General features: G+C 39.5%; 1 protein-coding gene across 1 annotated transcript in view; it reads left to right on the forward strand.

The window, feature by feature from the left end:
• The window catches only part of CPXM2 (carboxypeptidase X, M14 family member 2), a 61,069-nt gene extending 47,842 nt beyond the window's left edge, over positions 1-13,227 (forward strand). Inside the window, exons 8-13 of the mRNA XM_026039934.1 lie at positions 456-652; positions 1,314-1,493; positions 2,031-2,328; positions 6,570-6,709; positions 7,674-7,773; positions 12,721-13,227. Of these exons, the coding sequence (XP_025895719.1) occupies positions 456-652; positions 1,314-1,493; positions 2,031-2,328; positions 6,570-6,709; positions 7,674-7,773; positions 12,721-12,974 (1,169 nt within the window). The 3' untranslated portion in view covers positions 12,975-13,227. The remainder of the gene's footprint in view (positions 1-455; positions 653-1,313; positions 1,494-2,030; positions 2,329-6,569; positions 6,710-7,673; positions 7,774-12,720) is intronic.
• Positions 13,228-14,515: the final 1,288 nt, after the last annotated feature.

Consider the following 14,515-nt stretch of genomic DNA (forward strand, 5'->3'; position numbering starts at 1 on the left):
AAGGAAACAATGGACCTGGTTTTGATTAGTGAAATGAAAGGAGTATTGGAGACCGGAGATCAATTAAATAAAGTCACTGGCTGCTATTCTGAGTGTCTTAACATCTCTCCTAACAAATTACCTGTTAAGAGATTTGTTATTTTTTGCCTAATGGAACTTTTAAGATCTACTTGTATTATGATAAAATGTTGAGTGTAATTAATGTGAAATGGAAAAATGTATAGAATTTGTACAGCAATTTCAGATATTGCTGAATATAAGCCAATTCATATCATAGCAACAGAAAACAATAGTTGTTTTCTGTGGGGTTATAATTTCAGCTATTGTTTGTCCAGTTGAGGCTTTTCTTCAACCCCTGTTAGTTTAGGTGAAACATTTCCTATTGACAGCAGTGCCTTTTGATTACATCCTTGGTCTGCTGCTCTGATTGAGTTTCTGTTCAATGTTTTCAACAGGTGAACCAGAATTTCGGTACATCGCAGGAGCCCATGGGAACGAAGTGCTTGGACGGGAGCTAATCCTTCTCTTAATGCAGTTCATGTGCCAAGAGTATCTGGCTGGGAACCCCCGCATTGTCCATCTCATTGAGGATACCAGGATCCACCTCCTCCCTTCAGTCAATCCAGATGGATATGACAAGGCATATAAAGCGGTAATATACTTGTCAGCATAGCAAGGGATTAGTGCGATTAGATTAATGAAGTATATTTCTGTTGTCATTTTTTTTTGAAGATCATGTTTTTTAAGCAATCAGAATAAAATAAAAAATAAATATATAAAATCAAGCTTAAGCTATTTAAACATCTTACTCAGAAAAMGAAAAGCTGAAGGAAACTGTATTTTTTGTTATATTGATGATAGGTACGGAAAGGATGTTCCCTGAGACTGCCAGATCGAACCATGCTGAGGTGCACAGATTAATATGAGCACTGTTATGAGACAGGGCAAAATCAYTCAGTCTGTTTTGTCTGCAGAAACCAAGCTAGAAACAGGAAAAAWTTCATTTCTCTGCAGTCAAAGTATAATAGTGCGTCTTTCAGGATAATATAATGTATTTGGCATGGCAGAAATTCAGTTTGGAAGGAGTAAAAAAGGGGGAGAATTACAAGGCTCTGGTCAGGGGCACTGGCAGCTCTTGGGGAACAATGTCTAGTATTTTTAAATTAATGAAAGASCTGATTATTCCTTTATTTTTTCTTCTCTTCCTCCTTCGTATAGAATTATCTTGTATCAGAGTCTAATAATTCTTTTCTCAGGGSTCCCAAGTTGCCATGTTCTGAATGGCCATTCCTTTCATTTTCTTTCCTCCTAAGGGTTCAGAATTAGGTGGCTGGTCTTTAGGGCGATGGACGCAGGACGGCATTGATATCAACAATAATTTCCCTGACCTAAACTCGTTGCTCTGGGAGTCTGAAGACCAGAAGAAGAGTAAAAGGAAAGTCCCAAACCATCACATTCCCATTCCAGACTGGTACCTGTCGGAAAATGCCACAGTAAGTAAAACCAGCTCTAAACAGAGAAAATCCAGAAGACTGGRACAGACTGAAAGCATCTTGTAGGTAAAGCTATATATCTTCAGCAAGTGCAGTTCATCTGCTTCTTTTAAAGGCTTCCCTTAAGTGGGATGAACTGTTACCTGGAGGATYCTCTTCTCCYTGGTGTATTGAAGGAGTCCAGAGGRGATCTCCAAATTTYGGGAAGCAGGAAAGAGAAGCCCCTGAAGGCTTCAGTGCTRTGAACCAGACTCCTCCATTGTAGAACTCTGTGATGGATTTTCTCTTGATATTCTTGTATTAGAGTAACGTTCCTTCATAAATAACAAACACTAAGGTCATGTTACTTTTTAAGGGTTGGTGGTGGCCTCTGAAGCCCTGCTAGCAGCCACTGTGATGTGAAGCMGCCTTTCTCTTTGACACTGTTTCTTCTGCTGGTTGAACACTGCAAGTGGGAAGCTTTGTCTTGTCCAACTATGAAGGAAGATCACCAGATTTCAGTGCTCCAAGCAAAGCTTCTGTTTCCTGTCTTTCTAGGTGGCAGTTGAGACACGAGCAATCATAGCATGGATGGAAAAAATCCCCTTTGTGCTGGGTGGCAACTTACAAGGCGGAGAACTGGTGGTTGCCTACCCCTATGATATGGTCCGTTCCATGTGGAAGACCCAGGATTACACACCCACCCCTGACGACCACGTCTTTCGCTGGCTGGCATATTCCTATGCCTCCACTCACCGGCTCATGACGGATGCRAGGAGGAGAGCATGTCACACTGAGGACTTCCAGAAAGAGGATGGCACCGTCAATGGGGCCTCGTGGCATACAGTGGCTGGAAGTGAGTGTCTGTAGAAAGTTTCCCTGTGGATTACTTGAGCGTTACCCTGTTAAACATGATAACACCATACTTGCCTGGTAGAGGTGATGGTAGTAAAGATGTCCACTGAGAAGAGCAGTGGCATCAATGGCCATCAGCAGGTCTGCTCAGTAGCGCCTTGTGCTGGTAGCTCCTTGACTGAGAACTTTTCAGAAGAGCCCAGTAGCTGTTGCATTTGCTACTGGTGTTTCCAAAAGTGCACATGCAGTGTGTAAGCTCTTCCATATGTTTAAGACTGTTAAAAGTAAAGCTTACCACGTGTTGTCTAATCCTAGCCAGCATCCAGGCAGATTCCGAAGAACAAGGCAGTCCAAAATCACTAAAAGGAAGGAATCTGTCTCAGAAGGTACCAATAGAAAATAGTGCAGACAAATGGCAGAAGTGACGCCAGGATTTTCGTAGTGACTCCCGACCTGGCTAGGAAGGCTAGGGAGAGACTCCAGGTGCCCTCAGATCAGGAAATCTTGGTTTCAGCTCCAGCTCCCTGAGCTTAGCAGCAGCTCAGCACATGTTTGTGTTCCCTTCAAGTTATGGAAACTTGCCACAGAAAGCTCTGCTTACCTGCTACCGTTTTACTTGTAAAAGGTCTGGGCATGTCTACATTTAAACTGGCTCCATAAGCATTTCTGCTGCTCGAATAAACTACCGGCTGCATCATCTCCCACATGCCTAAGCCTGGGGAGTGAAGGGGAAGCTAGCAGAGCCCCAGTTTTCAGGGCAGCCCCCCTGAAAATGCGTTTGCATCAGCATGAGACCCTGAAGCCTGGACTTACCCATCCCTGAGCCACCATCAGGCTTGGGCTGGGGAATCTGCTGGTTCCTCACAGCTCTCACTACCCACTTCTTGCTCATCAGTTGGGCTCAATACTCTGTGAGATGCAGAAACAAGCCATATGTCTGCGCTTGGTTGGTGATGTCAACCATGACAGCAGCAGAAGTGATAAATAAATAAATGCAAGTCCAGATTAAATTTTTATGAGAGCTAGTGCTTGTGTGAAATTTACAGGACGTTGCACTGCATGAACCTTTCTAAGTTTTGGACACAGCTTTTACTGTTTTCACATTGGCCTATGTAAAGTTAGTGATGGCCAACTCTTAAGGGATAGAGCCAGGAACGAGATTTTCTTTTCAAATATATTTTTCCCTGGGTTAAAAAAGGGATGGGTTTAGTCCAAGGGAAACAAGATTGAGCTGCTTGGATCATACGTCTGATGCCTGACAATACATTTCAATGCGTTCTACAAATTCTGAAAAACTCAGAATGCTAACTTGACTGCTTAATTATTTTATTTATGTGTTTAATTTTTCTAAGTACTCTAGAAACATGATTACGGATCGATCCAAAAAAGATGGCACTGGCCATGTCACTAACAGATACACATTAGGTTACATTAAGTAATGCTTTACAATATAGTTGCTGAGTAGTAACTTGGTTTCTTAGTAACAATTATAGATTGGATTTGATTCATCTGATTTATTTTATTGCTTTGTGATGTTTCTCATTACATTTTACATCCTGCTTTCTGTGATTATCATAAAACTTCCAAAATTGCCTTTGAGAATTGCTAGAATACTGTTTTTTCTTCCATTTTACCATTCAATTTACGCCTTGGATTCTATGCTAAACCTCAAAGGATACGGTTTCAGACACACAGGATGGTTTTGCACTAATCCTTCCAGGCTCCTCATCATGAATTTTTCCTCTGACTTCTGTGAAATCTTACCTTTTTTTTTTCTTTTTTTAAATCCATGCTTTCTGTGTGCATAATATTTATTTCCACTGTTAAATGGAGAGTTTTCACCAAAAGTCATTACAGTTGCTTGGAATTTTCTTAAAATTCTAACAAGTTTCAGACCATGTCAAAAATGTTATACTAGAGTATCTATAACAGTGAAAACAAAGAGAGCTTGGAAGGGAATGATTTAGGTGGCAATAATATATATGGATATATAAAACCACATATTTTTTAAATAATTGATGGTAAATTAAGCACTATCACGTTACATTGTAAAGGATTATCCAAACATGATTCAAGTATCTTCAGATTTGGTGATAAAGGATTACCCTGATGTCACTTCTATTTCTTTCCCTCCATAATACTTTACTATTTATAACTAATTATATAGTCATTAACATATTGCTCCTAAAGAGCTGCTTAATACCTGCCCTCAAGTTAATGCACCAATATGTTTGTTTGTAGGAAGTTTTGACTACCTTTATTGACTACCTCCTTGACGTTGTCTGTTCTATTCTTACCCACCTATTGCATATACCTTTTAATCCCTACTATTCTCTGCACATATTCTAGACTGTAAATCTCTAGATAATTTTACATTTAACATTGTTGCACTGGGTGAACTGCACACAGGCAAACATGTTTTTTTWTGTTTTATTCACAGTGTTTTTAAGGCTGCATTTGCCAGTCCGGGCACTATGCAAAGAGTTGCTCTTGGCAACGTTAAATCATTTTCTTAAATGCATGTATTAAAACAGAACAGTTAACTGCATTTTGCAACACATTTCACAATAGATTAATCAGGATGCAATGCAGAATGCGAGGGGAAAATATTTGTGACTTTCTCAAATGGAAGGGAAGCACATTTCTGTGGAGCAGCATATGTTATAACTTGATATTTTAGTCTTTTCACATCAATAAAAGTGAAAAGCTTAACATCTGTATTATATAATCCTCCTGCTCTGCATCCAGAAGGCACAGAGGGCTCATTAAATCTTGAATACTGCTGTATGGTAATTGAACAGAGCTAGATATTTTTTAACACCTTTCAATCAGAAATACTTAGTGAATGTATTTCCTGCTAATTCCACTATTGTAACATACAAAAGTGAATGCATAATAAAATATAGTATCATAATAAAGTTTTTAAAGTTTACTTTTTAATCAAAAGTGTAGGTGAATGATAAGAAAAAAACTATTATTTATTCCTCCAGCATTCATCCACTTTTATCATGTTATCTGTTTGATTGTGGAGACTGATAAATGGAATTCTCCAAASGAAAATAATTTTGAGAATCAGGAGAGGAACATGAAAAATAGAAATGTTTCAGAGATCTCTATGTAAATACARTCTTCTCCAGTGGCATGGCCTGGGCTTTGTAAAGAACACGGCTGTCTTTGTAATATGGTTCTGAACCATATGGTTCATCAAAGGTCAGAGGCATTGAAGCTTCTAGTTTTTGATTGCAACGTATTTCTTGCAGAAATCCCTATTGCAGAACAGTGGTGCTGCTTCCAATCTTCTGCAAAGCTGTAACAGGGAGAAATGGGATAACTCCTTTCATTACTTTCAAACCAGCAAACACAATATATAACAATATATAATAGAATTTAAATATATATATACATATAAAAGTTATAAGTTTTTTACTATTTTGCGTTTTTCTGCTTCTCCTATCACTTTTATTACTGGAGTGGGAAAATAATTTGGACTGAGAAAGSTATTTATTCCATCAGCTGTTCTGATAACGCTTTTTACCTAGCAATCCCTGTGTGCCCGTTACTTAGCTTCCTGGCATTTAGWGCTGGATAAATTAGGTGGATTGCTCTGCACTCACACGAGCTGACACAGACCGTCCCCCTTCCACCCAGAGCAGCCCGAAGGGCTCCACGTTAGCCGAGCTCGCTGTGGTTTCCTTCTCTTGTCTGGAAACCAGGTCAGGAGTTTGTTTCTGGGAAGCTGATAGTGTGGAGAGCTGTGCATGGGAAAAGAGAGCTCAGTCATCGCCTCAAGCTCTTAGTGTGTCAGAATTCTGCCCGTGGAGTTTTGTGGGCCACCTGATGGGCCTTCATATTTCCCATTGATATCAAAGATACTCCATCTATATATATAATTTTTATCTGCCAGAGYTCTAATTCCTGTAAATTTTGTGGTGGCAAAATGGCCCTGTTCTTTGCACTTAATGAAGCAGAGATGTGGTGCTAGAGTGACCARTGGAAAGGAGACACAATGGCCAGTTCTGTTATGCTGCAGTCTTGCACAGGCTGTTCCAAAAGCTCTAGGTTGGAGAAATGTGTGGCTGTGATGTTATTCACGGCACTTAGTTACAGGAGACATGGTGTCCTTTGGAAAATATTTCCCCATTAGATCTACTGACTGAGACAGCTAGATAAATATTTAATTTCTGTTATTTACTTTGCATGAAGTGCTTTGATCGATTGTTTCTTTTCTTCTCTGTTTGACAGGCATAAATGACTTCAGCTACCTGCATACAAACTGCTTTGAGCTATCCATCTATGTAGGCTGCGACAAGTATCCCCATGAGAGTGAGTTGCCTGAAGAGTGGGAAAACAACCGTGAATCTCTGATAGTCTTTATGGAACAGGTACTTGGCAGAATAACAACTTTTGAATCACTCTATTCGTGAAGTCTTGTCTTTCCCTGAGTTTGCAATGGCCATCCGTGCTCTGCTTTGGGTAGGGCTCTAGTGTGGAGGAGCCACTTTGCTCTTGGAGGCTGATGTTCTCCTAGACACGGTTGACATTCAGCACCACGTAGCCATGTAGACAGCCCTTACYGTCTTAGAGAACGTTTACTCTTTGCCTTTCCTGCTGTACAAACGCTATCACTGGGGTTTTCAAAGCAGTCAAAGAGTTTCTGATGTTTGACTGTAATTATTTTTCTTCCTTTAGGCTGGCAGAAATTTCTGTGGAAACTTGCTGGATGGCTTCTAAAAGCCCAATGTAACTTTTGTGCTTCATTTTCTATAGCATATCCACATGAATTGGTGCATATATTTCAGCTGCTACCATCACTTATATGAAAATCAGAAATGGTTTCTAAACTGCAAAATCTGCCAATTAATCCTTGTGGATTCACAGAGCTAGCATTACCTTCAGCCTGAAAAGGTTTACAAAGAGAAGTTTCACTAATGATTTGTGGTTAAAATGATGTAAATTACAYGATGAAACTTTACCACTGAGAAAAGCTGGCATACCACTTGCATCAAACTCTTTTAACTTAAGAGTTTGCTCTTTAGCACTTGCTAAAATTTTACATGCATGCAGAGCTTTCCAGAAACGACTAACAACTGAAACACCCTTGCATCTGCTGCTTTATCAGTTGCTCTCTCTGTCTTTCTTTTGAACTTGGTGCTCTGGGAATCCTAAAAGGGTTTGTAAGTTAATGCGAAACCAGCTGATGTCTGGTAGCTTAATAATATATTCTTAAAGACATTTTGAGGTGAGAGTAGCATAAACTTAATTCCCACACAGAATTAATGATTTGCTGTACCCTACTAATGATATCACTGGTTATTGTTGCATAATGTTTGTTTATTCTTTCAATAGGTCCATCGAGGCATCAAAGGCATTGTGAAAGATATCCATGGAAAAGGAATTGCAAATGCTATTATTTCTGTAGAAGGTGTCAACCATGACATTCGCACAGGTAAAATAATAAGATGTCAATGCAAATGAAAAGATTTAAAAAAAAAAGGGAGAAAAAAAGGAAAAAATAGGAAGCTATATTGCAACTTTGAATTCTTCTCTGAGGACAGCATGCAAACCAGAGAGGAGATTGCAGAAGGAGAGGGAAAGGGGAGGGAGTTGCTGCTTTCCATGGAGCAGCTACTTGGACAAAAGGAACACAGAGCTGGGGTCTCTCCTGCCTGCCCTCTCTTCTTCCCACTTGTTTTACAGAATTGAGCAAATAATTTTTTCTCTGTCCAGCAGCAATAGGCTGAGTAAGGCCAGGTTAAGAAAGAAAAGAATCCTTATTTCCCCTTTTATGATATGAAAATAATGAGATTCTACCCYGGAATGATTAAAGCTCTGATTATCAAAGCCAGAGCAATACCGTGCGATATGAAGAGCGCTTCTGTGGCTGTTAGCACTTGAGTGTGTTAGAGATTTGGTTTAGAGAGCTGTCCAGAAAAGGAACAGCTGCTAGAAACAGAAGCGAGGAGTTTCACACTCTGACGAGTCTTCCACAAAACATCAGAGTGTTAAGAACATTTTCAGCCCAGAGGATTATTTTTCAATACTTATAGTTTAAAAAAAAACCCCACAAATAGATATTTATCATGCTTGTACAGTCTTGATCTTTACCTATAGATGGGTAAGTTGTACTCAGTGTAAACTCCAGGCCTATTTAAAGGCCTGGAAAATAGTTATGGCACTTTAGTGTCATGTTCTAAGCACTGCTTTAAATAGATACTAATAGTTATAAAATTAGTGGTAATACTGGTATAGTTGTTGTAGGTTGGCCAACACCCCTTCTGCTTGTGTAGGTCCTTTAGATGCACACTGTCATCAAAGTCACTTGAAAAACCAGCAAATAGACTCCAAGGACAAGCGTCATGCCACAACCTAGCACTCAAAGTCAAGGTGGCAGAGAGATAATACGATGCTGTTGAGTGTCTATGGAATTGTAACAGCGTCGTGAATAAGCAAACAAATCATATTGCTGCGTATTCCAGCGTTGATTTTATATTAGAAACAAGGACACTGTTTTTTTATTTGTTTATCCCTCACTTGCATTCCGAGTCTTTCATTAGTTGCATAGCAAATGAGGTGCAGTAGGTCATACTTTAACATCTTAGCTGTTTTTGCTTTTTACGTGGATCTTTGGATAAGAAACTCCCAAATCTTTAATGTTTGCTACAGCTGATTATTTTAGCTGATAATAAATCTTGAAATATCTAGCTGTTTACAGTTAATGTTATTTCAGTGCTACTGTGTCTATTGTAAAAGAAAACATTGAAAGACAGATATTTAATAAGGCAGTAATGATTCTTCCTTAAATATTTCAAAATGTGACCACTGGGAAATGATAACATGAATAAAAGTAATCAGTTGTTTTGGGAGGCTGCCATAAACTGTAGGTTGTTTTATTCTGGTTGAGACCAAATAAACRCAGTGGGTGATTAATCTTCAACTCTGATTACATTGGATTGCCACATGAAAGAAAAATCCTTTTAAATGACAGCAAGTTTACATGCATATAATACATGACTGTTCAACATCCTAGAATCCACCCTGTAACACTCAGGAAAGTTGGAATTACTCAAACCTAGATTTAGACCTGAGCTTTCATGGCTCAAGGCCATCTGTAATTGTTAGGAAATATAAAGCACCTGTTTCCTTTTTTTTTTTTTTTTTTTGATTGTTTCTTTCTTTAAATGAGAAATGTTAAAGTTGAGACTGTGTTTGGGTTTCACTTTCTAAATGGGAACATAAACATCCTATCTTGTTTTATAGAGATAATGCTGTATATGTCATTAGTCTTTGAAGTGGAAAATTTATATTGGAGACAAAAAAAATGAAATGGTGTGTATAACTGCACAGAAGGAAGGCAAATTGTGAGCTTTATCCCTTCATTTATATCTTTTCAAATGAAAAATACTGCCATATAAAAACAACTGATTTCCCATATTAAAAAATAATTCAAGTGGGAAAAGAATTATGGTCATTATCTATGTTTATATAACTTGCATTTAAAGTGATTTGGGCTATACAGTAACTGCTATTTCTTTATGGCCAATGGCTAATGTGCTCAGCTACCATGTACAGCAGACAAAAATTGTCTGTGAAAGCCTTTTTTAGCATTTGTTTCTGATGTCTTTTCTGCTTCTGTCTGTGGACACAAGGAGTGCACAGAGAGCACATTTGTTACTTTCTCTTGGAAGTACAATATTTCTTCTGGGAAACGCAGACAGTTGACGCTAAGCTGATAATATTAATAGGCTAATTGAAATTATTGATTCTGTGGAGGGTAAGGGCTTTGTGGAAGATTATTCCATTTTCTCTTGATGCAGATGTAACTATTGATTTAGTTAGAGTGATTACATGGTATTACGGTGAGATGTGAACTGTATTCTGCAAGATAACCTTTGGAAAAAAACTTAATCAATTGAATGGACAAATGCACCCAGACACCCATTTTTCACATTTTGCTAGGACAGTTCTCTGTGCTGCCTGCTCGCTCCCCCTAGCAGTGGTTGGAGGACTTTCCATTGCAGAGACTTGTAGGAGTTAATAAATACTTCTAATTTAGGCTCTTGCAACAGCAGCCTCCTGATACCAAATAGGTCCCTTTTTATCTCTAGGTCAGAGTTTTGTGTAAGGACACACCATAACCTTGCAATAAAGAAGGTCTTGGGCAGGGTAAGGTGCCATCTTCAGATTTCTGAGCACTGGAGGCATCTTTCTGAGCAAGTTTCTATTAGCCATCTAGCTAACATTAGTCTTGCCTAATTGAATTTCTAATGTTATAGATATTTAGGCTTATTGCTGGCTACTTCTTCTATAGAGCWAACTTAAATAGATGTCCTTACGTAAGCTGAGTGTGCAGCACTATGGCAAAACTTTCCTGAGGAGTTTTTATAGGGAACAGAACATTAAGAAAGATTTTTATTACGTATTTCAATTCATGACATTTAGTTCATCTAAGTTTAAATATGTCTCTTCATTTTAACTTAGGATCCAGCCTATTAGGCTCAGGGAGTATTCCCCTTAACTGAAGGTTTTATGGATTGCCCTGACACTTGTATTTAATTTATAATAATTCTATCTTTTATTATTATTATAYGTTATCATTTTATCTGAGTGGACATGGCAATTCTTTTCCAGACCCAATAGATGGAGATAGATATTGTCTGCCTCCAGCCTTCTCCGACTGGAGCCTATTGTTTTAGTAAACATATTATTTRCTATATTTATCTGTATCTCTAATTTTGTTTCTCTTGCCATCTGCTCTGATTTTTTTTTTATCTACTTCATTTAACATGATTTTCAAAAAAAAGAGCAAAACACCTTTTAGTCTGGCATTAAATGCTCAGTAATGACAGCTGACAGAGGGACTAATGTCTAGTTATGTGCAAACTGAAAGGAGGTAAATAAAGTGCATCCTGCTAACAACATAATATCTAGCTGTGCTCTAATTTCCTAGCTATGCCTGAATGTGTGGATTTTTTCTGGTGTTGTGCAGAGCCACAATAATCTGCCTGTTAAATATGTGTCAGGAAAATGTGGGTCAGTTCTGAACCCCCTGGCAAGATTTAGAGAGAAAAAGCTCTTTTTTCACCCTAAGTCCTATTTTGAGATAGCCTAGAGTAAAACACAGCCAAAGCATGAATTGTAGAGCCAAGAACGAGCTCCCAGGGCTAAGGTCAAGAAACCTGGACAGCTTTAAGTTCTGCTTCTTTGGCCAAAGTCCCTGGTGGACCCAATAATAAGGGCAAGGAACTGAAGAGATCYGCAGAAAGGCTTTTATGAGCCTGTTGGGACTCCTTCCTAAAAATGCCTGAGAGCTGAGAAACACAAAATCARGGCCATCACCATGGCCTTGGGTAGCACCAGTTAGATGAGAGAGGTCTAATGTGCAAGWGTTAACTTGGCCAGATGTGCTTGCAGACTATCTGCTCAGTCCTGAGGGACCTCTTYCAGGTGACACTCTCATGAGCAGGACTTTGGACTAGAGGATATGAGGAGGTCCCCTCCAAATTCAACCATTCTCTGATTTTCCTGGTTTGTAAATACTTGGTATTTTAAAACATGCTATTTTTTTGGCCACGCCCTAAGTTAAAACTGTATTTCTTTAAGCAGATACAAGGTAGTCCTAACATGACTAGTCTGATTTTTTCCCAAGTATGACATTTTAWCCAAACCAGTTTTAGCAACACGGTGCATTGCAAGTGGCCAAGAGCTAGTAATAGCGAGGTTGTCTCTTCTCATTACTGTTGAAAAACCTCTTCCTTCCAGAGATATTGCCTTTTCATTTATATATAGAACTGCATATCTGAAAGTGCACTTTCATTACACAGAGGAGTTGGCCAGGATAGAGTAGAAAATAATTATTARATATTAGTTTTTATCACCTTTCTCCATCCACAGCTAGGCATACTTACTAGTTAAAATAGTACTTATAAGAAGTSTAAAAACATCCTAAATGTATGTGAATAGCCTGGATAACTTGACAACACCTATAGGGGAAAAAAAGTCCAGATTCAACGAGGTGTTAAAATACACTTTGCTTTATTCACGAGTCATTTAGTTGGTTATGGTAGCGCTGTTCACGCATTTACGGGCAGGTAAGTGGCTGAGTACCCAGAGGAATTGCGGTTTGCAGAAAAATCAATGTATTAAAACTGTAAAAGTGTAAGATCTTGCTGAAGAGGATATTTACCTGCAGAGTTTTTGTGGTGATGTTGTGCATTTAGTAATAGTGGATTACTCAAAAGCATGGAAATGAGAGCCTGGCCAGGATCACCTGTGTGTCATAGGTCCTGGCTGTGTCTCTGAGTTGCTCTTGCTTGGCRAGGACAGATTAGTTTGGTGGCAGATCTTTTACACCAGAAGCACTGTTCTGAAGCTGTCTCTTCTGGTCCTTCTACAGGCAGCGATGGGGATTACTGGCGGCTCCTCAACCCGGGGGACTACGTGGTGGCCGTGAGAGCCGAGGGCTACACGGCCGCCACCAAGACCTGCGAGGTTGGCTACGACATGGGGGCTACGCAGTGCGACTTCACCATCTCCAAAACCAACCTCGCGCGGATCAAGGAGATCATGAGGAAGTTTGGGAAGCAGCCGGTCAGCCTGTCCGTGCGGCGGCTCAGGCAGCGGGCTCGGCAGTGGCGCCAGCGGAGATAGATGGACTTCAATCCACGAGGACACCCCAAGGATGCCACGAGCTCTGCTTCTACCAGCCTGACTGTAGTCGTAGTAAGAGTTTCATAGCCAATCTTCTAACACGTATTTTTTTCTATACACAGTCTTTCTGTTAGTAGAGCTGGATGGATAGTGGATTTTTTTTTCAGTTTGGTGAAAAATCAGAAGCAAAATTCAAGTCGAACAAGAATAAGCCTCTGGTTGTGAGGAGAGGTGGGAGGAATGAAAAAAGATGTTTTGAGTTTACATGAAATGAAATACTTTGCCTGTGGGTAATTTAATCCCTTCTAAATCTGTTTTCTAAAGCAAGAACAAACAGAAAGCCCCCAAATTATTAAAGAGAAATATTTTGAATGAGAGGCTGAAAAATGCTSTTTCACAAGTAAAAAAATAGATATATCTAGATATATCTTGCAATTCAAAAAAGTCTTTTAAATACCTTTTAGTCTTCACGCTTGCATGGGAGGAAAGCTGAGAAGTGATAACTTCTTTTCAATATCCTTGAAATTTGTGTCAAAATTTCCATGCCCCCTTTCYCTGAAAGTCCAACTTTGACAAACACTGTGGTCTTTGGGTGGGATGGGTGGGAATGGAGCAAATCATCCATCTCAGCTTTTCGGTTTTGGTCATTTGTGTTTGAGGATATTTTGTGATTCCAGGATTCTCTGGATTTTTAAAGCTATATTTTTATTGTGTGAACTAAATCTCACCAAAAGGGCATTGGCTCCCGGCCACTGCAGCACTGTGGAATGGCATCTCCTCTGTAACCYGGGAGAAGGACTTGAAATGAAGCTTTCCTTGGCAGTCATTCATCTGCATGGTCTCTGGAAGGTGCATATCCACAACTCCACTGGCAACAGCTTCTCTTTGACTCTACCAGGTGCCACTGCCAGCCCCAACACGCAAGGGATATCGTGGTCCTCTCTGTGCTCTGCTCCCTGCCTGGTCATATTGCCCCTAGAGCTGCTGCTTTTCAGGCCCCGCCGCTCTGGGAGCTGGACTGGAGCTTTTTGGCTTTTAAGTGACAAATTTATACAGCAGGATAGGACTGAGGTTCGGGAAAGACGCAGATCAACTTGAGGGGAGAACGAGCTCAGTAAGCACTGGTCAAATCATCAGCTGCTGAAAATCAACTTTGTCCTGTTGGTTTGATGTTATGACCATGAGTTGCACCAAATGAAGGTCCAGCTGTACTGTTTTAGCCAGACAAAATGCTATGGATAAGCAAACATCTCTAATGTGCATGGTAGCGAGACTGCAGTATACATTTCCAAATACAGTTCTTTTTAAAACATTCTGCTTGCTGTTACAGTTCTTGCCTAACTTGATATGATTCTTGGAAAAGACACTCGCCAAAGTCTCATTCGAAAAGGAGGAAAAATAAACTGCAAGAAGAAAACTTACTGTGGAATTACAATGTGCCATCTGTATTTAATTTCTTTCTTTTTTTTTCTTATCAACAAAGAATCTTGTAAACACATAAAAAGCAGAAGTTTGCAGGGTGAATAATACGAGCATGAACT

Source organism: Nothoprocta perdicaria, unplaced genomic scaffold, assembly GCF_003342845.1.
Source record: "Nothoprocta perdicaria isolate Ctin4 unplaced genomic scaffold, notPer1 scaffold_247, whole genome shotgun sequence".
NCBI classification, from domain to species: Eukaryota; Metazoa; Chordata; class Aves; order Tinamiformes; family Tinamidae; genus Nothoprocta; species Nothoprocta perdicaria.